At 45.1% G+C, this 23,910-nt stretch overlaps 9 protein-coding genes across 9 annotated transcripts; 6 read left to right on the forward strand and 3 right to left on the reverse strand.

Moving 5' to 3' along the window:
* Positions 1 to 55: 55 nt before the first annotated feature.
* SAMD00019534_077760 (hypothetical protein) lies at positions 56 to 2,068 on the reverse strand (the record flags this gene model as incomplete). The annotated part of the gene is made up of 4 exons (XM_012896816.1): positions 56 to 556; positions 632 to 710; positions 789 to 1,685; positions 1,842 to 2,068. The coding sequence occupies 4 exons, from the start codon at positions 2,066 to 2,068 to the stop codon at positions 56 to 58; spliced, it is 1,704 nt and encodes a 567-aa protein (XP_012752270.1).
* A 1,538-nt stretch (positions 2,069 to 3,606) lies between these two features.
* SAMD00019534_077770 (hypothetical protein) lies at positions 3,607 to 6,136 on the forward strand (the record flags this gene model as incomplete). The annotated part of the gene is made up of 4 exons (XM_012896817.1): positions 3,607 to 4,518; positions 4,629 to 5,385; positions 5,469 to 5,815; positions 5,882 to 6,136. 4 exons carry the CDS (start codon positions 3,607 to 3,609, stop codon positions 6,134 to 6,136), a joined length of 2,271 nt encoding a protein of 756 aa, XP_012752271.1.
* Positions 6,137 to 7,661: 1,525 nt separating this feature from the next.
* Positions 7,662 to 10,326, forward strand: SAMD00019534_077780 (hypothetical protein; the record flags this gene model as incomplete). Its single annotated transcript, XM_012896818.1, has 3 exons — positions 7,662 to 7,731; positions 7,796 to 8,219; positions 8,289 to 10,326. The coding sequence occupies 3 exons, from the start codon at positions 7,662 to 7,664 to the stop codon at positions 10,324 to 10,326; spliced, it is 2,532 nt and encodes an 843-aa protein (XP_012752272.1).
* Positions 10,327 to 10,486: 160 nt separating this feature from the next.
* Positions 10,487 to 11,514, reverse strand: SAMD00019534_077790 (hypothetical protein; the record flags this gene model as incomplete). The annotated part of the gene is made up of 2 exons (XM_012896819.1): positions 10,487 to 11,000; positions 11,087 to 11,514. The coding sequence occupies 2 exons, from the start codon at positions 11,512 to 11,514 to the stop codon at positions 10,487 to 10,489; spliced, it is 942 nt and encodes a 313-aa protein (XP_012752273.1).
* Positions 11,515 to 13,107: 1,593 nt separating this feature from the next.
* On the forward strand, positions 13,108 to 14,030 carry SAMD00019534_077800 (hypothetical protein; the record flags this gene model as incomplete). Its single annotated transcript, XM_012896820.1, has 2 exons — positions 13,108 to 13,665; positions 13,779 to 14,030. The coding sequence occupies 2 exons, from the start codon at positions 13,108 to 13,110 to the stop codon at positions 14,028 to 14,030; spliced, it is 810 nt and encodes a 269-aa protein (XP_012752274.1).
* Positions 14,031 to 14,369: 339 nt separating this feature from the next.
* Positions 14,370 to 17,769, reverse strand: SAMD00019534_077810 (hypothetical protein; the record flags this gene model as incomplete). The annotated part of the gene is made up of 3 exons (XM_012896821.1): positions 14,370 to 17,008; positions 17,074 to 17,564; positions 17,624 to 17,769. The coding sequence occupies 3 exons, from the start codon at positions 17,767 to 17,769 to the stop codon at positions 14,370 to 14,372; spliced, it is 3,276 nt and encodes a 1,091-aa protein (XP_012752275.1).
* Positions 17,770 to 18,251: 482 nt separating this feature from the next.
* Positions 18,252 to 19,392, forward strand: SAMD00019534_077820 (hypothetical protein; the record flags this gene model as incomplete). The annotated part of the gene is made up of 2 exons (XM_012896822.1): positions 18,252 to 18,880; positions 18,948 to 19,392. The coding sequence occupies 2 exons, from the start codon at positions 18,252 to 18,254 to the stop codon at positions 19,390 to 19,392; spliced, it is 1,074 nt and encodes a 357-aa protein (XP_012752276.1).
* A 501-nt stretch (positions 19,393 to 19,893) lies between these two features.
* SAMD00019534_077830 (hypothetical protein) lies at positions 19,894 to 20,811 on the forward strand (the record flags this gene model as incomplete). Its single annotated transcript, XM_012896823.1, has 1 exon — positions 19,894 to 20,811. A coding segment is annotated over one exon (918 nt), but the record flags the coding sequence as incomplete, so codon positions are not given.
* Positions 20,812 to 21,395: 584 nt separating this feature from the next.
* Positions 21,396 to 23,672, forward strand: SAMD00019534_077840 (hypothetical protein; the record flags this gene model as incomplete). The annotated part of the gene is made up of 2 exons (XM_012896824.1): positions 21,396 to 21,487; positions 21,590 to 23,672. 2 exons carry the CDS (start codon positions 21,396 to 21,398, stop codon positions 23,670 to 23,672), a joined length of 2,175 nt encoding a protein of 724 aa, XP_012752278.1.
* Between the last annotated feature and the right edge of the window lie 238 nt (positions 23,673 to 23,910).

Genomic DNA, 23,910 nt, shown 5'->3' on the forward strand with positions numbered 1-23,910 from the left:
TCAACAACAAAATGCCGATTAATTAAAACAACAATGACAACGACAATGACATGTATTAGAGATTGTAGATGAACTTGATGGCCTTGACGTAGCCAGCAATGACGGGATCTGGGTCGAACCACATCTGTCTCTTGTTCTGGTTGTGCCAGCTGAAGAACCAGGCAAGGTTCTCACCGTAGCAGGCCAGACTGCTGCTGACCTTGGAGCGGGCGATCCAGTTGTCGAGCCAGGTGCTGGGGTTGTTCCAGGGTGAGCTGGCCGAGTTGACGTCGTTCTCCACCTGCAGCTGATCCAAGTGCACCTTCATTGCCTGGCGCTCAGCCTCGCTGAAGTAGCACAGTGCGAATGTCGAGCGGAATGAGTTGATCAGGTATGTGATCCACTCGCTTGGGGTGTCCCATAAGTCTGGGCCGCCCTCTCCAATCTCATTCACACATCTATTCTTCTGCTCCAGGATCAAGCAGAAGTATGTCATCAATGGGTTCATTGCAGTGGCTCTCAAGTCAGCGATGATCTGAGTAATCACTGGTGATGGTGATGCCCACTTGGATGTTTTCTGGATATTGATTGATTGATTGATGAGTTAGACAATCTGGAATCACTCCAGCCCTCGCTCATGTTAGATACATACGTTATAGGTCTCCAACAAGTTAATCTTTGTGATAAAGGTGGCACGCTCAGCGTTGGTACCAATCTGCTTGACTCCATTGCTACATGATTGATTGATTGATTGATTAGTGATCGAGTGATTGGAATCATTCCAGGCGAGTGATTGAGTGCACACATACTTAACCAAGAAGTTGACAATGGAGGTGATGGTGGTCTCGGATGTCTTGAGATCATTCCAGAGCTTGGTACCAGCAGCATTGGCAGCGGACATGTTCTCGCATTGAGAGGTGGTAAGGTTCTCAAACTTTTGGTCAAAGTTCCTCAAGGTGGAGATGGCGGTGTTGAGGTTGGTCTGGGCGGCAGCCAACACATCGGAATCGGTGATCAGCTGCTTGAGCGTGGAGTTGAGTGCCGACTCTTGGTTGATGTAGTACTTGATCTTGAGGTAGCGCTCATTCAGCTTCTTGGCAAAGGCTGCGGTGATTTTGGGCTGGATGTCCACGGTGGTGCCGACGGGCACTGCGTTCTTCCACTGTGGCAGGTCGTCGTAGCTCATAAGGATGGCGTAAATGCGCGCATTGCCCATGTCCTCCAGCTTGCCAGCGTCCTCAATCATCTTGGCAATGTCTCCAATGCTGATGGTCTTCATGCCGACGCCAGTGCCCGATACGTAGCACTGAACAGAGTGGGTCTCAGCCAGCGACGAGATGGTGTTCTGGAAGTTGACACCGCCGTCTGCTGTGAATGCTGTGGCGGTCCAGGATGTGGAGGCCTTGGCAGAGATGTCTGTGGTCTCGGCAGCGGTGTACGAGGAGATGGCAACGTCGGCAAAGTAGTAGCCACCCTGGACGTAACCGACGACGAATGAGTCACCGTAGTTCTTCTTGAATTGGATCCACTGCTTGTTCTTGATCATTGTCAAGGCGGTTGGGGAGAACACCAAGGCATCCAATTGCTCTCTCTTGAACATAGTCTCATCCTTTATATAATAGTTCTGCACCATGAAGTGCACCGTGTTGGTATTGATGTTCCTCTCATTAAAGAATGAGTTCTTGGTCTCAAACGATGCTCCCCATCTATGTTTGATTGATTAAGTGAGTGTGAGTTAGTGATTGGAATGGTTCCAAGGACAATGGGATTTTAGAATGGATGATTGATTGAGTGATTGGAATGATTCCAGCGAGTGTGGCCGAGTGATTGAGAAAGAGTGTGATCGGTTGAGTGATACATACGCGGCGATGCCACCACTGGCCTCAACACCGACGGTCAGGGCGTTGGTGTAGTCGGTGATGTTCTTGACCTCGGACTTGTTGGCCTTGAAGGTCTTGACGGTACGCACCTCAGTTGGAGTTGGTGCCGAAGCAAATGCACTTGCTCTCTTGTTTCCAAAGAAGGTCTCAATTCCATCACCAACGTAGAAGTTCTGGACCCATGGTATCTTGGTAATCTTTAAAGACATCGTATAAGTATAAGTATTAAGTATATGTTGTGATTGTATTTGTTATAAGTATGATTGATTGATTGATTGATTGATTGACTGAGTGACTGAGTGACTTGTTATGATGTAAAGGACTCATGAGTCCTTTATAAAGCTATCCAATCACTCTATCAATCAATCCAGTCACAGTGCACTCAGTAGTGTTGGGTGCCATGGAATCAAGATTCGACTTTCAATGTGACGAAGGTTGATGCTTGTGTTACATTACACATCATATTATCTTTATCTCTGGGTTTGTGATCGGTGTCGTTCCAACTTGGATACTTGGTCATTCTACAAAGTGCCTGTGAGGTGAGGCGAGGCGAGGCAAAGAGATACAATAAGGTAAGGGACGGGGCAAAGAGATAAGGTTGGGGGCCTGTTGTCTACTAAGTTTGATTGATTTGATTGATTTGATTGATTCGATCATCGTATCATGTTTTTGTAGTTGTACAACAACATGATCATTTGGACAGACGTCTGTCCTGTTGGTGGCCCTAGCGAAAGGGGCATCGATCACTAATTTTAGAAACTTGATGGCCCATATTCAATCGACACTGATCAATACGATGATCATGTCATTAATTAATGTCGTGACACGACATCGAATGTTTCATGGTGGATGATTTTCCTGTTCTAAAGGCGTTGTTGACACAACACGATGCTGTACCAACATATAATGGATGAATTTGATCAACTCTGTCCTGTCTGGATGTGTATTCACTTTCAAAGTAAGTAAGCCCTCAGTCATTCCATTGACATGAACAAACATTGAATGAATAAAAGTGAGTGAGTAGTGTGGACCAATCATTATTGATACTTTATAATTATAATTATGATATTAATGGTTGGTGAAGATGAATGATTGGTTGATTGACACGATCATCTTACACACTATCATTATTCAAAATGGTGGATCGCACTTTATAGGTTGATTCCATCTTACTTAAGGCTCAATCCTACCACCTGTCAGGCCCCCAACTCTTAAGATGGAGGTTGGTAAATCAATAATCAGATCTGATCATCTAATTCGCGATGGTTGTGTTATTACTCATTCGTTGATATTATAACACTCTAATCATGTGATATTTTATGTGTTTGTTTGTTTGTTTTTATGTGTTTGGAAGTGTTTGATGACCTTTTTTTTTTTGACCTTTTGTTTTGATCGACTGGATTCAGTGATGGGTCGCCTTTTTTGATTGTTGGTTTGCTCCTTATCCCACATTGTTTGTTATCTCAACAGTACTTACTTTCTTGCACACACACAACACTAAACACTGTTTATCTCATACACACATACACACACACACACATACACATAAGTCTTGATTCACAGAACTGAGAGTCTCATTATCTCTCACACTCACTCATTCATTCAATCACTCAATCATTATACCTAACAATACATCTTGATGATGATTGAGTACTTGTTGTAATCAATACAACTGCAAATCAATCATTCAACTCAATCATTCAATAAGTCAACTCAAATTCAATCAATCAAGATCATTCAAACAAACATGTACAAACAACAACAACAACAACAACAACAACAACAGAGAGATGAACAAATGCCACCACCTTTGGCAAATGTTAATGTGTTGCGTAGGACACAGGTGGATTCAAATTCAAACCCTCCACCATTGGGCAATCCTGGTTTGGTGCGAAGAACAACACAGCAACAGATGAGGCCAGACGACTCTGCCTCACCACCTGCTCTGGCACCACTATCTCGTAGTGTTGGCGGTGGCGCAACAACACTAAACACGTCATCTCAAGCATTGCCTCGACCATCATCACATCTCTCCAGTGGCCCCGACAATGACGTCGGTCAAGCCTCGCCCAACCTCAACTCGGCAAACAACAACAACACATCGAAATCGACATCTCCCGTCAACAACTCACCGGGATCACCAGGTAGCTCGCGAAAGAACTCCCCGCCACCCTTGCGCCCCGTGTCGAACAACAACAACGCGAGGGGCAGCATGACAAACAGCAGCGGATCAAAGAAGCCGGCGCTCCCGCCAGGCCGTCCCGGCAGCGTCTACAATGACCTGCAGGTGCACGACAATGGCACGATGACGCTGCCCAAGCTACGTCCGGTCGGCCTCCAAAAGCCGGCCTCCATGACAGCGACCACCACCAACAATGCCAAGCAATTCCTTCAGAACGTCATCCAGGAGAAGGACGACAACAGCAGCGACGACGAGGATGACAGCGGCTCACCCACCAACTCTGTCACATCGAGCATCAATCCAAGCATGGTTGCCAGTGCCGGTGCTTCATCATCGACGTCGTCCTCCAGCCAGACTGTTGCCGCCGCCAACAAGCCACGTGACCCAGCAGCAGACATGCTTCAACGAACATATATAGCGCAAGAGATACTCTCCACCGAGAAGAAGTACATCAACAACCTCAACAGGATTATAACGGTATGTGTCCAAGTCACTTGTGGATGTGCGACTACGCGACCAGACACTGACCCTCCACTTTGGCTATCACTGGAACTATTCCAATCACTCAATCAATCAATCAATCAAAGATATTCATGTTGCCACTAAGAGACAAGTCAACGACAAAGGAGAAGATATTGAGCGTCGATGACATTAATAAGATATTTATGAATATTGAGACGATCTTTAGTTTACACAAGGCGTTCATAACGGACTTTGAGAAGAGGATTGAGAGCTGGTCCGACACGCAAAAGATTGGCGACATATTCCTCAAGCTGGCGCCTTACCTGAGGTCGTACACGCTCTACTCGAACCAGTACAACGAGTCGATCCTGCAGCTTAGCAGCCTCCAAAAGGCCAACCCGGCCTTCCAATCATTCCTGGCCAAGTGTCTGCTCAAGCCGGCGTCCAAAGGCCTCAACCTCTCCAGCTACCTGATCATGCCCATCCAGAGGATACCGCGATACAAGCTGCTGCTCGACACGCTGTTGGCCAAGTCGCCCGAGTCACACGTCGACTACGCCGACCTCAAGGAGGCGCTGGACAAGGTTGGCTCGATCGCGCAGCTGCTTGACGAGCGTCTTCTGCAGTTCCAGGTGCAGCACAAGGTGTTGGACATCCAGAACAACCTTCTGGGCTTTGAGCAGGACATTGTCAAGCCGTCCCGCGTCTTTTGCAAGGAGGGCGACCTCAAAAAGATCTCTGACCGCGTCGTCAACACCCGTCACTTCTTCCTCTTCAACGACCTCCTCCTCTACGCAATCAAAGAGAAGAAGAACCAGTATCGATACAAACATTCACTGCCTCTGGAGAAGTGTTGGGTTAAAGACTTGCCAGACACTGAGAGTATGTTTACCCAAGTCATTGGAATCATTCCAATCACTCACTAACTCAATCAACTTGCTCAATCAATCAAACCAAACATATAGGATTTAACTATTTATTCCAAATCATATCACCGGCAAAGACATACTTCTTGTGCGCGCCAACGGAGGAGGAGAAACAATCATGGATGAAGATGCTGAATGAGGTCATTAATAAGATGGTCGGTCATTTGGAGGAGTCACAGCGATCGAGTGTATATGAGCGACGAGGCTCAATGACACCATCACAGATTCTGGCATCACTGGAAGGCGGATCACCCAAGCCCAAAGACAAAGACAAAGAAGAGACCGATGGATCGAGCGACAACCGAAACAAACCAATGTGGCTCAAAGATCAAATCGTCAAAGCCTGCATGCACTGCTCCTCAAGCTTCACCGTCACAAGGAGAAGAGTATGTCCACTTTCACTCATTCATCATTCAACCATCACTCACTGACCCATCAATCAATCACAACAGCATCATTGTAGGAAATGTGGAAAGATATTCTGTAATGATTGTTGTCCTGTCACTGATCTGTCACAGTATTTGCCAGGCAAGAAGGCGAGGATATGCAAGAAGTGCTTCGAAGAGATATCGGTGCAGTTGACAGAGATGATGAACATTGATGGAGATATTGCTGTGTCAAGTGGCAGTCCAGCCATCAGCAGCAATCTACCAACATCACTCAACTCCTCATTCAACTCACAATGCTCCATGGATGATGATCAATGAGTGAGTTAAGCAAGTGACACACCCATTTGGCACTTGATTGATTGGTTGATCAATCTTATCCAACCAACAAACTATTTATTTATATATATTTATATATTATTATTATTATTAATATTGATGATGGATGCTGTCCAATCAATCATCCATTCATCACATAACACATAGACTGGCCCACTACTCCCATAACCTTAAGCATTGACCATGTATCTAGATATTCATATTATTGTTATAATGCCATCAATAAACACCACTGTAAAGCTACTGCACAATCATCAATCAATCAATCAATATCCAATATCCAATATCGTCCACCCCCAACAACATATAACAATGATTGGGTACTACTAATCAGATGGATGACATCGATCCTTATGAGATTGATACTTATCATTATCTCTCTGCAGTCTGTAGTGGTAGTGGGCATCACACTCAAAGGGGTACCCACCCAATGTATGTTCTGATCACAATCCAATATCTCTGATATGTGTGTGGATGGATTGATGGATGGGTGTACAAATTGATCATGGACAGGACAATCATTAATATTCCTAATCTACAAATTGATTACTACTACTATGATTGATATGAATAATAGACATTATGATACCATACCATTGATCAATCATCACCATTGGTTTGGTAAATGATGGATTGAGAATATTTGATTGAAGTGTACACTTCAAAGAACATATCTACAAACAACATTAACAACCACAATAACAATCTAGAAATGTCTAAATTATTTAAAGATCTAAAGGGTAAATAATAATTATCTTATTGATTGATAGACTACAGACAGATATCAAACAACCAATCATTCAATCAATCGTTCATTACTTCATCGCATTGAATACCATTTTTGGATACATTTCCACATTGGTTACCATGAATATTCAATTCCATCCTTTGTCCTATCCAATCACTTCATCACCTGATTAATAATCCTGTCATGTGATTCTACCACCCGCTCACACTCACACACACTAGTCTTGATCGATCAATAACACTTGTGTCTCTATTTTTAAGTCATTCATTGCTCGACAACGACAATATCAATACGATTCATACACATATATACATATACAAACAATACAATGACTTGTCGACAAGTCATATCGCCCAGTACCAATCTACAACATTGGAGATTGATGGGTTTGATGCAATGACGATACAACGTCTTGGTACGAATGTGACGATGATGAAACGAATGATCACCGTGATTGATTGGAGTGTATTTATTTATATACAATGTCCACATTACCCATCAACATACTCCATCAATCAATCAAATTCCAACTCTCTTGTTACCAAACACATCTCATTCGACTCAATCAATCATTCATTCAATCAATCATACATAATCAAAGAGTCCAACAACAACAAACTATCCAATCCAATATTCTGACAATCAATCCTTGAATCAATCAATCCATCCAACCAACCCATCAACCAACCCATTACCAAAGTCAAGGGAACCAGTAACAAACAGGCTATCAGACCAAGCCAATCATACCCCAAGTTTGACATGTCCGTATTCAAACATAGAAGATATGAGCGAGCCGACAATGATGACAAGAAGAAGCCATTATATGACGGTATGTTGTACCAACCAATGGCCACCAAGTCCATCTACCATACCTAACTTCCATCCATCCAAAGACTTCTACCTTACCAACTCCAACACAGTGGACAAACAATGTGCCACCTTCACAAACTTGCATATTACATCAAGTCCGAACCTCACATCGAGTTTACATTCATCGGTGCCACCATTCAGCACGACAGAGGATGATAGACGTAAGATGGGTCTTCATCGAAGTGATGAGGAATGGAGGAGAAGAGTGGACAACTCAAAGATCAAAGAGGAGGAGAGAATCAAACGTGAGAAGGCAGCCGCTGCTCAACTAATCCTCGAGGAGAAACAAAGAAAGGAGATGGAACAACTAAATAATGAGCGAGAGATTGAACAACTCGACAAAACCGACATCACTCCCATCCAGGCGCACCATCCCTCCAACCTCTACTCCTTCTTCCCCGACTCTGTCTACCAAGCTTTCCATCAACTTCAAATGTTCACAAGAGAGTATGTATACTTTGGAATAGTGATTGATTGATCAGTGATCTAACTTTGTGGACTTAGCCTTAATACTAGTTTACCAGTTCCAGAGTTTGTGTTTGTTGGACCAAAGGGTGCTGGAAAGTCTGCATTGATTGAGGCTTTGGTCGGTCTTCCATTGAACTTGGCTGGATTGGAGAATGTGTACACATCAACTAAGAGACCAATACATATTCAATTCCAATACAATCATGAATGTCAGAAGCCAAGGATCACTCTTAAGACAGATACACAGTCAATCATATTATTGCCAAACTTTGATCAATTGGGCATCCACTTGTCCAACTCCAACTCCAACACATTGTCCAGCTCTACATCCATCTTGGAGCCAATCTCAATCACAATTGAGTCCAACAAGACATTGACATTCACATTGATTGACACGCCAGGCCTCCAAGTGCAATCTGGCAACATCCAAGAGAGAGTTGAGACACTGATCCACTCATTGATCAGTCGTTACAACAGGACTATCATCGCAGTGGACACTTGTGGATGTGGTGATTGGAATAAGATGGCATCATTGCCAATTATATCACAAGTAGATCCTCACCATCAACGCACAAGCTTCGTCCTGACCAATCTAAACAAGTTGACCAGCACCATACATGGCTTCAGCGCCAGTCAAGACATCAATCGATTCCTGGCCGGCGCACCACAGACCACTGGATCGCACAGTTACTATGCCACGCTGCCCAACCAAGCCATCAGAATCAAGTCATCGGACGTGTCCACACTCCAGAAGAAGGTGTTCCAATTACATCAACGTGATGTAAACACGATGGAGCAACTTCAATTCGATCAAACATACATCCAAAGAATTGGTATGCTTGCCTTCCGCTCGCACTTTATCAACTTGATCTGGAAGTACTATCAATCATCAGTGCCATCAATACTCAAAGATATCCAACAATGTATCCAAAACACCACTGGTCTTGTCCAAACACTACAGGATAAACATTCGAGAATGGACATCTCAAGTCTGCGAAAGGAGGCCACCAACAGCACTGCCACGCTTCTGCAGACCATCGAACGACTGCTCACCGGCACGAGCGAGGGCAATCCAACTCTCAACGGCCAGACATTGTTCGAGGAGAGGCAGCAGGCACAGGCCACGGTGGAGAGCAGCATCTCTGGCGAAGCCTGTCCCCAGTGGTCCATCGAGGAATACGTCGTGCCAAACTCGAACGTCAAACTGTTTGGAGGACAGCAGTTTGAGCGACTGATGTCTGAGTTCAAGCTGGTGACCGAGACGACGCGGATGCCTGGACTGACCACCAACGAGATCGCAACGTCATGTGGCTTCAACAAACTCAACAGTAGCCCGAACCATGTGTGGGCCGCCTGCGACCTGGCACAGCAAAAGTCATACGAGTGCATGTTGCCTCTGATCGATGAGCTGGCGCAACGAGCCATATATGTGATGAAGCATCTTTGGGAGATTTCACATCGAGTGATGGGTGCCAGACGCAAGAACACTTGCTTGGGATCATCCACAGACATGCCCGAGACAACCACGACGGCGGCTGCCCAGTATCCTTACTTTGCTCATCATATCAAGGAGACTTTTGACGCATTTGTCCAGCGTGCTGCCAGCCAATGTCGCGAGAAGTGCATGGACGAGTTCATGTCGACACGCGCCATCTACTGGGAGTTCACTGAGTATCAGGACCAGGGCGCGGCCATCCACATGGGTGACAATGAATACACGCGATCACATGTGGAGTACTTGACCGAGCGCATCTTTGAGTCGATCCGCAAACGTCTCACCAAGAATGTGATCCTTCGTTTCTACAACTTCTTCCTGGTGCCCATGCAAACTGACCTGTGGTCCGTTGTCCAAGGTCGCATCAACAGTCTCACGGACGACACTCTCGCTCAATTGTTTGAGTTGGACACCAACAAGTCAATGTTGGCACAAGAGTCTGCCCGCCAGACAGCCATCCTTTCGCGCTACAAGCAGCGACGAGAGGAGTTCCGCCAGGCCGCCGCGCAGTTTAGTCATCCATGTTCATCATCATCATGTCCGTCGCCACTATCATCATCATCATCATCATCTGGTACAGCTATGCAATAAATAAAGTGTAGTCGCGCGCTAAAGTCTAAAGCCTAAAGTTATTACAAAGGAGGGAAGGAAGGTCACTCACTCACTGGATATGTGTTTAATGGGAAGTTGGAAGGGTAAAGGATGAGTGATGGAAGAAGGACGACACGAGACGACGTTGTCGCAAGCGAACTTATTTGATTGGTGTCATCGAGACTGAGTTGGTGGACGACGACAGGTTCTCCGAGCGCGAGGAGTGGGTGCTGGTCGAGCTGTTCGAGCCGGTGGTGCCAGAGACAGTGGTGGACGAGCCGAGGTGCTCCCAGCGGCTGCAGAATGGCAGACACTTGGCAAAGACGCGTGCGTAGTTGCTGAGCACCTTGTCGTTGATGCAGTACGACAGGAAGATCAGGAAGCCCTGCAGGGGCGTGGTGATGGAGAACAGCACCAAGAAGATCATCTCGGCGACGCCGCCTGGGAAGAACGTCATGATGAATCCAAAATCCAGGACAGACCGATCGAGAAAAGATCGAGAAGTACCTCTGAACTCCTTTGACTTCTCCTTCTTGTCTGAGCGTGGTGCGTTCTTCAAAGTGTCATGAATCTCTCTAGCAATGAAGAAGAAGATCACAGCGTTGGCACAAACGACCAACAGACCTGGAACAAAGAATCCCAAGAATACTGGTAGTTGAGCGTTCATGTAACAGCTATATATCGAGTGGGATGGGAGGGGAGGGGAGGTTAGAGGCTGAGAGGGTCAGGTGACACATGGCACTTGATCAATCAAACATACAAGTTCTTTCTGTTGACGTAGTTCTTGGTGGCAGCGATGGCAACAACAAAGATTGCAGGCAGGCCCCATGAGGCCAGATGGTAGTACTTCTCAAAGGACTCGGCGTCTCTGTTTCTCTTGACAATCATCTGGTAGAAGTTGAACGCCACGCAGAACGTCCAAATGAAGTCGGCCAAGAAGAAGTAATGCAGAATGATGGCCGACGGCAGACACATGATGGTGTCCCACGCCTCGAATGATACATAGAAGAACAGCTGCGCAAAGAAGATCGACATGCATAGATAGAGGATCAGTCTGATTGGGTATGTCCTCAGCTTGGGGAACAGCATGAATGTGATCACCGTCAAACCTGAGCCAACCATCGACAGGATCAAGAATATGTCGACAATATATGTCAACACTGTGTTGAGTGTATCTTCGCCTGACATTCTATCTTATCTTATTTTGAGGTTATCGAATGTATGTATGTATATGTTTGATTGATTGATTAGAGTTGAAGAGATAAGATATTAATCTAGAGTACAAGTGTTATTCTATATTGATTGAATGAGTCAATGGGAATGTTAGTATCATCATTCTTTGTTTGATTGATTGATTGATTGAATGAACAAAGGTGTATTTACACAATGTTGTCGATGTTGATGAAGTTGTTGTGTGAATGGTCGTCGTCCAAGTTGCGTTGTCGTTGTCGTTGTTGAGATAGTTATTCAAACAACAAGACTTAAAAGTAAGTAAGTAAGTAATATACTGTTTTATAATATTATATTAGAACAGATAGTATTACTACTCTAATATTATAATATATGTTGATATATATATGTACACGATTTAATGATGGAGTGGTGAGCTAAAGTGAGGCTGACAGGTATGATGTTAACGGCACCACCACCAACAATAACAATAACACCAATCCAACGACGACAAAACCAAGATGTAGGAGGTCAATCCTATCCTGTCATGTAATGTCAGGCAGTCAGTCACCGTCAGGTGAGGTGGTGATCACCAACGATGTCAACAAACACAACAACAACACATCTTCAGCATCAAAATGGTTAAAAATATCCAAAATGAAGATGTATCGACACAACACACACAACAATAACAACAACCTCCAATCGATAAAGTTAGAAGACAACACACACACTCTCTCTCTCTTTATCCACTCTCACTCTTTCTCTCTTTATCTCATTCGACCTTTATCATTTGACTTTAACTCATTCCACGCCTTTTTGATTTAATTTAAAGATCGTCGTCGTCGTAGTCATTGTTGTTGTTGTTACAATGAAGTATGCGATGAATGAATGATGAATGGTATGTTATGACTTACACAAAGAATTGATATATGATGCTGCGTAGCGAGGTTGTTTGGTGGTGATAATAATACAGTGGTATGTGTTGTCGTAATGATATATGATTGATGTAATCTAACTATCGAATGATGTGTCTCTGTCTATATATCTTTATATCTTTCTTTCTCCAATGACAAGATTTACTAATGTTAATGGACCTTTACCTCTGTGACTGACCATCCAACAACAATTGCGAGTGTCGCATGCTCGCAGTCATTCAGCCAGTAGACTTCTTGACCTCAACAGTCTAAAAGAAAAAAAATCGATCAGTTCAAAGTTTGTGTGTCAACTGAAACATCGACAAGAGTTGTTTGAAAAATTCGTGATGAGATCATGATCAAAATTCGAGCAAGTGTGGGTGTGATTGTTTGCAAAATATCATCATTGTTTTTGGACATGGTCGATCATGGGGCGGGCTGGTCCCTTGGACTGACCTCCCTCCTGAAACGTTGGGTACCCAATTATAAATGAACTACCATTATTATACCCATCAACCAACACGAGTGTTGTTGTTGCCAGCTTACATCCACACTCAATCACTCTTCCCTCAGATTGTTGTTCGGAAATCGACATCTTTAAATCATTCATTCATTGATTCATTGATTGATCATTTATTTATTTATTTATTTAAACATAACATATATATATATATAAATATTATAGTTAATATTGATGCTCAACAATAGAGAGGCTCATAGTTATGAGCCAACATTACTCATTATATCCTCAGACATTGAAGATGACCTCAATGATCACAAACATAATGATGATGTAGATGACGAAGATGATGATGATGACAATGATGAATACTATGATGATGACGACGAAGATGAAGACGATGAAAGCATTGATAGAATGAATACAATGACAATATCAAGCTCTTCAACAAGATCATCACCATTGATCTCCCCACTCAAGTTATTGGATCACCATCACATGGATCATCTGTTGGACGACGATCGCTATTGTGACAACCCGCCTCCGTCACCCATTGGCAATGTGAACGAGCAACAACATCAACAACAACTGAACAACAGTATGAACAATAACATGAGCAGTATATCGATTGCCGCCAACATCATAGACTTTGAGAACTCATTGCGCAAGGTACTCATATCACAACATCGTCTGATGGCCATTCAAAAGATAAACCTCAATCGAAAGCGTCGTGAGCGAAAGCAGATCCTCTACGACACATCATCAACTAATTCACCAACAAAGTCACTCGAGGTAAGTCCACCGCCACGTCCACAGCCCCAGCCACGCACGCCAACAGCCACGCTAACTCTCTCGCCACCCACCCCACTCAATCAATCTGGAATCATACCATTCATTCAAATTAGGATGGCTTGAAGCACATGTCAATCGAGAAGAAGCGTATACCTTATAAGACGACAAATTCATCAAGACATAGGAATACGTCGTCCTCATCGATATCATCAATGTCTTCATCGGCTTCTTCATCGCCATCGACCTCACTCTCATCACTTTCAACTTCCACATCCCCTTTGCCACCATCGCCACTCTCAATCGGCAGGAAATGGATGTACAGAAGATGTGCAGCAGCAACGCCAACCATTAGCAGTGGCAGTTGACACATCACATGCACATTACCATACATTCAATCATACATTAGATATACTAAGGTTGATGATGATGGATGTAAACACAGCCATCATGATAGACCAACTCTCCAACTCCCCACCCCATACCCATGTACATCAACCAACCAATCAACCAACCTCAGCAACTGCGACGACAACAACAACACTACCACCAACTACCACCACCACTATTGGAAGCATTTGGGAGGCCCAGGTGTCACTCGGACACTTGGCAATCAATCAATAACTCTCTCCTGAGCATCCTTTATGTACAAAGATTGTAATAAAGAGGACATGTTGGCACAACCTGGTGAATGGCTTCCCACTCACCTAGACTTGTGACATGTCCAATCCATCCAGATCCTCATCCTCTGCTGCTGGCTTTGTAGCTCCTTGCTGACTCGTTGTTATACTATCACTTGTTGTTGTATAACTAATATTGCTGAAAAGGTATGATATGTTGTTGCTGCCAGTGTTGTTTCCAGACTTGCCAGTATTGTTGTTGCCAGTATTGTTGTTGCCAGTGATATCATCAGATTTACTTTGTTGGCTGGATTGACGCACTACAGCGTAGTCCACATCGCCTTCTCCCCAGTCCACGTCCATGGACGACTGGTGCTCTTGTATCTCTCGCAACAAATCATTGATGCCACTCTGTGATACTGGTGCTTGGCTGGATTGTGATTGGTGTAGTCTGCTGAACTGTTGTGGTTGAGGTGTTGGTTTTTGTTGTACTGGTGTAGTTTGTTGTTGTTGCTGTTGTTGTGTCTTTGGTGGAGCCATGAATGTGCTTGGTTGTGATGGTTCCAGTTCATTGTCCTCAAACTCCAGGTTTTCAAGGTCTGAAGTGTCCTCAACAATGACTGTTGGTGTCTTTTGTTGTGGCGGTGATCGTTGTTGTTGTTGTTGTTGTTGTTGTTGTGGAGGTGATCTTTGTGGTGGCGGGGATTGAGGTTGTACCTTCTTCTGTTGTTGTGGTGGTGGAGGAGGTTGCATTGGTTGCTTGACTTGAGCATTTGTGTCGTTGTTGTTGTCATTTCCCAGGACTGGTGATACTGCTGTTTGTTTGCCCTTCTTGCCACCACTTCCATTGGAACCCTTCTGACTGCTTGCAATGTCCAGATTGAATGAGATATCATGTTCCTTCTCTTTCTCTTGTTGTTGTTCTTCTTCATGTACATGATGATCCTCTTCATCTTGATCAAAATGTCCATTATGATCCTCATGTTGTTGGACATCAACATCCTGATCCACTGGCACTTCTATTTCTTCTTCTTCTTGATCATATTGAGTGTCTTGTGCCCAGCTTGGTAGTGGACCATCTTCATCAACCTCTTCATACTCCTCTTCGTCTTCTTCGCCATTGTAACCATCATCATCACTCTCTTCAAGATCATCGAGGTTGGTGTTGACCCACGATGAGTTGACGCGATGCGGCTGCTCTCTGGGTTTGGTCTTCTTCCTCTTGGATGGCTTGTAGCTGATGTTGGTCAGACCCAGTGCAACCTTGATCGTTCTCTCTATCATTCTATAGTCCAGCTCAGGGTCCTCTGGGAAGATGGACGTCTGCGCATTCAGGCCCGACAGGATGCACGATGACTCTGCCGAGCACTCGACCATGTAGATGGCCATAATGGCATCCTGTATCTCCACGATATTCCTAAACATGAGTCTGGCATGTGCCTGCGACAGACGAATGAGCGACTCCATCAGTCTGGTCGTGATCCTCGCTTCATTACGCTGATTGCCACCCGTCCTCTGCTTGGAGAAGTAGGCGTCTAGCAGCAGACGGCTCTCAGGGGACAGCGTTGGACGGAACGTCGACTTGATGTAGTAGAGGTAGTTCTGCAGATTCTCAATGTTCCACATCGAGCCTTCCTCAATGTCGGTGGTGGGCACGCGAACATTTTGTCCACGACGCAGGATGAACTCCGAGATGAGCGTGTCCCACGCCGGGATCTGGTCGTCCGTGATGATCAGGATGATGTCAAACCTAGACAACAGCGGACTGGCCAGGTTGGTGTTTATCATGAGGCTCTGTGACTCGTCGTACTTGCCCTTGGCGTTGGTGGCCGCTATGATCGATGTGCGTGTGTGCAGACTGGTGACAATGCCACCCTTGGCGATGGAGATGGTCTGCTGCTCCATGGACTCGTGGATAGTGGCGCGATCATTCTCACAGATGCCGCTGAACTCGTCGATGCAGCACACGCCGCCGTCGGCCAGGACCAGCGCACCCGCCTCCAGCATCCACTCGCCACCCTGCTCCTTGACCACGGCGGCGGTCAGACCGGCGCTGGTCGTGCCGATGCCAGTCGTCAGGACGGATCGGCACGCAACCTTGGCGGCGAACTTGAGGAACTGACTCTTGCCCGTGCCGGGCTCTCCCACCAGCAGCATGTGGCACTCTCCTCTGCGCTTGATGCCACTCTCTTTGTCGTTGATCTCCACGCCGCCCACCAAGATCATCATGGTGGCCAGCTTGACGACAAACATGCCATAGACTCCTGGACAGATTGTCTTAAGAATCTTGTTCCTGCCCAGAAGTGGCTGTGACTCGTGCTCGATCCAAAAGTCCTCAAAGCTGCGTCGTAGTTCGTCAGTCATGCCGGCGCCAAAGCGTTGTTCATTCATGATCCTGATGTGATTGCCTAGCAGGACGATCTCGACATCGCATCGCTCGTCCTGTTTGAGTGCCTCCCAGCGTCTGATCACTGTGCCACTGACCACAATATCGTCGCCTGCTTGACAGCTGTCGACCAAGTCCTCCTGAACAATGACAATGATTGATCTTGGTATTGATCCAGCTCCAATCTGATGAATGTTCTCCTGAACCTTGATCTCCTGATAGTCACAATGTTCACCAATCTGATCCACTGGTTTGAAGTATTGATGTTCACAGTACTTTGGGTTTGGACATCTCTTTGGCAAGTTGAATTGATTCTTTAGTTCATGATCAATGTTTACCTCTTTGATTGATTGAGCGTGAGTATGTCATTGATGTATGAGAGGACATAGACAAAGAGGTACATACGGAATTGATGCTTGCACTTGGAGCACAAGAAGAACTTGGTACGTTCGATGACTTTGGGTGGACCGGTTCGGATGACTGTACCTCGGAACTCGACAAAGAGACCATAGTCAGAGGAGCGCGGGAGGAATGTTCTCCTGTTCTCTCGGACCATTGGAAGGTCACTGACTCGAACTCTACATCTAGGCTTGATGGTCAACATCGAAGGTGTTATATTGCTGTATGAACTCTGTTGTGAGATACTCTGTGCAAGATCATCATCACCACCGCCACCGTGTGCTTGGCTGCTTCTATGACCATTATCACGTCTTCTTCCATTGCTATTGTTGCTGACTCTGTTGGTACTATCACTTCTATCACCACCATTGATATAGAACTCTCTAACTCTACTCTGTGCCTCTAACAATGATTCGTGAAACAGAGGCAACAACTTGCGTGGTTGAGCTATGAACAATGGTCCAAAGTTGACATCACCTTCCAATATGATGGGGAATCTAAAGTTGATGAGTTAGATCATTCAATCAGTCAGTCTGACATTGAATGTACTACATACTCAACATGTAATGAATGATATAATGAAGCATCCTTGTGCAATAGTATTGCCTCTATCTGATTGACATAATGTGCTAGAAGTAACTTTGTGAAGAAGTCCAAGTATTCTTCTCGAGTGAAGTTCTCATAGTCATATATAGTGAACATGTGCACTAGTCTATAGTCATGCGTATATGTATGAGCATGTGTGTGTATGTATTGTAAGAATGAACGAATCGGGTCCAATGTGTCAAGATGTCTCTTCGTCTTGACCACAACTTCAAACTTCTCGGAAACAAACAATTGGCATCCATGTGTGTTTCCGTGCCGCAACAACAATCTAACTTCACAAACATGTGAGCAAGGATAATACATGTAGTACCTCAATCACTTCAAAGGTAATCAACTTCATCTTTGCTTTAATGTTAATATATTGTGTAGATATCCAAGACATAACATACAAGTTTGAATCAATGAATGATTGAATGATGGAGTAGCCATTCATTCATCATTGGTGCGGCCATTGAGTATATATACCGACCAAGTCCAAACACACAAGGTATACATTCATACTCCTATCGAACCTACCTTACTATACTATAATATCAAACTAACTAACTAACTAACTAACTAACTATCATCGTTTCATTATGTTTAACTATAACTCATTATCATCACTAATTGTGGTATTTGTATCTTTGTTGTTGTTGACCAGCGTTGATGTTGGTAATGGTCAATACCTTGTGTCTTCGTATTATGTCCGTGCTGGCTGCATGGGTCCTCCAACATCTACATTGTGGAAGCAACTCAACAGATGTAAATCAAACACCATCAGTGTCCTAAGCTCCTCCACTGCACTCCAGACCACAGCCGCCTCTACCACAACGCCATCCCTCGTCAGCAGTCTTGTGACCACTCAGTCCAACACCAATCCAATCCCCAGTCTGGTCACCTCATCTTCCAAGTCCACCACTGGTGTCGCCTCCCTGTTGACCAACAATGCTCTGCCCAATGGACTGCCAACACTGCCCAAGATCACGGCCTCTGCTCAGACCGACCCACCCGTGAGCATCCCAGTCGTTGTCAACATGTACTGTGTCGATCCAACATGTGGAATGGCCACCTGTATGCAGGCCAGCACCATCGTCATCACTGGCCAATGTGTCCCCAACACCGCCACCCCAGGCCAATTCGTCCGATACTCCATCGCCAACGTCCAGATGCCCAACATGACCCGAGACAGTCCAACAGGTACCTGCTATGCCCAGACCTACCAAACGTATGTATCACCTTGGAATCATCCCAGCCAACATCATACTAACTCAACAAACAACTCACTCACTTAGCGTGTGCAATGTACCTCCATTCATCGCGACTCAGGACGCCAACAATGTCCCCAATATTGGATACAAGGTCAACTGCACAAGGACCACCTACAACTATTATCAATGCATGGATGTTGAGTGCACTGATACGACATTGGTATACAACAAGACTATTGGCAAGTGCGCACCTACCAACCCCAATCAGACCCCAGGCTCAGGTACCGGACTCAGCAGTGAGTGGAACAACTATGCGTCCTTCTTCCCACCCCCTCCAACACCAGCACCAGGCGCCTCCTCCAGTACCACCACCACAACCAGTGGAGGCAGCAGTCCAACCCTACACTCGAACCCACCCGTCGAGGGTGACACTGGTGGCGCCTCCTCCTCAACATCGGTCCATCTTCTCGGTTTGGTGCTCTGCATGTCCAACGCTCTAATGATGATGCTCGCATTCTATTGTTTATGAGCGGTCAATCGATTGACTTGATTGATTGATTGATGGGAGTGGAGTTGAGTGGAATGTCCGGAACATGGCCCATCGATGGCAGTCAGGACCCTTCGCCTCATCGATGAGGTCACGCACCTGACTTTTGAAGAAAGATAAATGTATTTATTTCTATTTATGTTTATTATTATTTCATTGTTTGTGTATGGTTGTCGTAACGACATTGAATGCAAAACTGTCAAAAACATCACAGTTTTGATCAATCGTCTCCATATTGATCGATGTGCGAACCCCAGGGCATCTTGCAAACATCCATCACAAACCCCTTCCCCAACCTTCACACACTCACATGAATATTCTCTTCCCCAAGCTCACACTGCCACTCATTCATTCTCATTCATTCATTCCTAATACAATCACTTAGATATATACTATAATTAAAATTATAATATATATATAACTCATATACAACTACAACAACTATAACATAAATATATAACAACAATCAAACAAAGTAAAGACATGTATCCATCAACATATTCAATGATTGCCAATAATGGAGGAAGTGGAGGTTCTGGAATGAGTGGACTTGGTGTGGGATCAAATGGCGGTAACAATCAGCCAACTGTTTATAATTCATTGGGTCAGCCAATGGGCACGTCAAACAACTCATCTGCAACAGCCAACACTCAATTGGCCATCAATCAAGAGGCACACATGATGCAACACTCCTATCAGAGCCAGCAGGCGGGCTTGTCCAGCCAGCAGATGTCCATGCACAACGACACCCTTCAGCAACAGATGTCGCAGCAGCTCCTCGAGTTGGAGTTGCAGCAGGCCATCCAGTTCGAGCAACTCTGCGGCGGCACTGGCAACGCTGGTTTGAGTGGCATTGGCACCTACAACATCGTGCCAATGAGCGGCATGAGCAGCATGGGTGGATTGGGCAGCATGAGTGGCATGAGCAACTTTGGCTCCATGGGATGCGCAAGTGGCATGAACGCGATGAATGCCATGAACAACGCTCAGCACATCCCCCTCAACGTGTCCCCGTATACCCCTCATCCAACCAACTGTCCCCAGACCCAGCTCCAGCAACAGCAACAGCAACAGCAACAACAACAAGAGCAACATGATCAACACAAGAAGCAAGCAAGCAACTTGGTGGATGTAAGTGAGTTGTCCATTCCAGACGGCGCCGGCACCAGCGCCAACGGCACACAGGATGTCGCCGAGCTAAGCAAGCAACTCAATCTGACCAAGAAGCAGTTGGAGGACGAGCGCGAGTCTGCCATCTGCTCGATCTGCGTCGACAGGAAGAAGAACACCGGTCTGGACTGCGGCCACATCTTTTGCAATGAGTGTGTGTCGTGGTTGGGCGGTCGCCACCTCTGCCCAATCTGTCGCCAGGAGTACAAGAACCCAATCAGACTGCACTTCTAAGTGCGATCCAAGCCCTATCCCGCCGTGGTGGCTTACCTTTACCTTAGACTCGTCGCTGACATCGCATGCGCCTGTCGTTATATTTCGTTGTCGAACTAATCTCAATACCCCTCCTTGCCTGCTTGTGTAACATTGTGTAATAAACGCCCTTCCGATGTAAGGGACTCGACTTGTCGTCGGGTGTCCTTCCCTTTCAAACCCCTCGACCCTAACCCTCGCCCTTGCCCTCGCCCTCGACTCCAAGTTCTTTCCAAAGTTTACCCAGTTGTTTCCATGCCTTGTAATAATGAGGACGACAACAAAGAGTATCAACAGCTTGAGCAGCAGCAGTAATATTATCATTAGTTAGTTAGTTAAGAATATAATTACATCAACGGAGAAGTCTCGATACATTGTCATTGATGGATATATTGTTTCACAATGTACTAAGGTCTGTTGTGATCAGATCAGTGTTGTTCTCATCAGTTGGGGAGGTACATCGAAGGATGGGATTAAGATCAAGGCGTGAATGTGATATCCTCAGTCTGTTGGATGCTGTTCGATTCGGTCGTACAGAGTTGTTCATTCATCACTTTGATAGGATGTATATCCTTGACGAGGACAACAGAGCAAGACTACATGATGACCTCAACAACAAAGTCAATTACTTTATGTCCTGCGAACCATCAGACAGGTACGACCTCATTCAATCAATGAATGTGCGAATGAATGAATGAATGATTGACTTGTTCCACTAACTCCATGGAATCATTCCAACATTCATTTATTATATTAGTTTGTTGTTCACTATTCGCCACGCATTCATTACAGCATTACACAAGAACAATCACAAGCTTGTAGTTTACATCATTGATCAGGTTAAGATTGTCATGGATGATGGTGGAGCAACAACATCCGAACTCGATATGACTTCCCAAACAGTGGCAAAGTATCTCGTGTTGCGATTGGACGATGATTACACGATCAATCTCGATCGAAAGATGATTGATACCCTGATGCTTTATCCATGGATATCCCATTGGTTCGCTGAGGGCTTGGTATTGGCTATGGCCAAATCATCGTTACTCATACATAACGACGTGCGTCTGTTCAAGAGGTTGACCGAGCGATTCAAGAACTTCATTGCACAGATGGTCTATGATGATAGCATCGTGGGGCTGTTTAAACACAACATGTCATCGGATGATATCATTGAGCTGGTCACGTGGCACCAGGAGACAGGTTGGGAAACGAATAATGTTGGTCTTCTCATCTTTGGACATGCCATGGAGTACAAACGATTTGATGTGGCACTTCGAATGTTGACAGAGATGGATGCCCGCACTGTCCCCAGGGTGACGGAGTATCACAAGGCATTGGCAATGTATGCCAACACCGAGCTGCTCTCGGTCATCAACTACAATTTGCCTGACACTGGCAGGGTTGATAACATACTCAATCATACAAGCTGTGAGGGCAACATCGACTTCCTCAAGCATGTACACCAGCAGCTACATGATAAGGTTGCGGGCCTCACTGAGCACTGCCATCCTGTGTTGGATAATGAGTTGATCATGAATATCAAGCACCATGATCACGCACTCTATGTGTTGGACAACCTAAGTCAGTTACTTCAACAACAATCTATAGCACTGCGCGATCCGCTTCTCAGCAAATGGTTGGTCCAGGGCATCGACGCGAATTCAGACTCTACAAGGCAACTTGTCGACACACTGTTGGCCAACACGGACTTGGTCAATTGTCAATTCTACTTGTCACTCTACTCGAGTGCCGTCGATCTGCAGCGAGTTGATATGATTGAACTCGTCAAATGCATCATGTCTCATGACAACTCTATTCATTTCTCAAAGAACAACATTGATGGGTTGCTATGTAGTGCAATCTCGAGAGGATTTGTCGAGGGCATCGTCCTGATTATTGGCGCCTATCCATCCAATCATGTATTCACTGTCGAGCATGATCATTTCCTTCAGGCCGATTTGGCCACACAACAGACACTGCTCACATTGATCAAGCCTGGACAACTTCTCTTTACCAAAAGTTTGAGAAAACATTATACATGCCAACAATGGATGACGATCGATATCCTGCGATTGATCCATCGCCATGGACATGGCAAACCATTGGACATGCTTCTTAACGCGGCAATGCTGGGCGCATTGGATATCTTGAAAGATGTATTCACAATGAATGCAGCCAACTGTGTAAGCTTAAAAATTATTGGTTTTGTGTGCCAAGGTAGTGGAGATGTGGACGTCATTCGATATCTCATGGAGAAGGGCATCCCCATATTCGACATTGGGGTGGCACTGGGTCACGCCTTTACATCTGGCAACCTACACACTGTCGACTATCTCTTGTCGCTACCTGATCATATTGCCCGTGGTGGTGAACCTGGCTATCTAATTCGCGATGATGTCTTTGAAGTGATGGAGAATCGAGAAGGCATTGATCCAACTCTGTTCACATTCATGTTGGATCATTTGGAGCTCCAAGTTAGGCAGGATCAATCATTCATTATAGATTTGTTATCAATGGCTGGCTTCCAATTCCACATGTACCATGCTGTATTGGAAATGTTGGCGAAGGATCAGCACCAGCAACAACAACATCATCAAGTCGCGCCATTCATCTCAGCGCCTCCACTGAACAGAGCTAAACTATATACAAAAAAACCAAATGATATTGATCAATATCAAATGATCAACTCTGTCGTGCAACTGTTTCGACCACCACCTCATGGCGACGTTGGTGTTGTAGCCAACCCATTCATCATACCATGCACTGATGACTATTACCAAACATACCAAAAAATGATCATTGATGCTGGAAGATTCCCAATTGATGGATGTAAGTGAGTGTAATTGAGCAAGTCATCAGTTTTTAGGGAGTGGGTCGGAGGCCTCAAGCCTCCATCAGGCAATCAATCACTTTTGGAATCTTTCCAAACAAATAAATTAATACATAAATATCTAAACCAAACAATGATGATGATCATCAACAACAAGGCAAGTGTCAATGATGATGATGTGACATTGATGACATTGTTTCACAATGTACTAGGGTCTGTTGTGATCAGATCAGAGTTGTTCTCAT

This window comes from Acytostelium subglobosum, assembly GCF_000787575.1.
Source record: "Acytostelium subglobosum LB1 DNA, scaffold: scaffold16, whole genome shotgun sequence".
Classification (NCBI taxonomy): domain Eukaryota; phylum Evosea; class Eumycetozoa; order Acytosteliales; family Acytosteliaceae; genus Acytostelium; species Acytostelium subglobosum.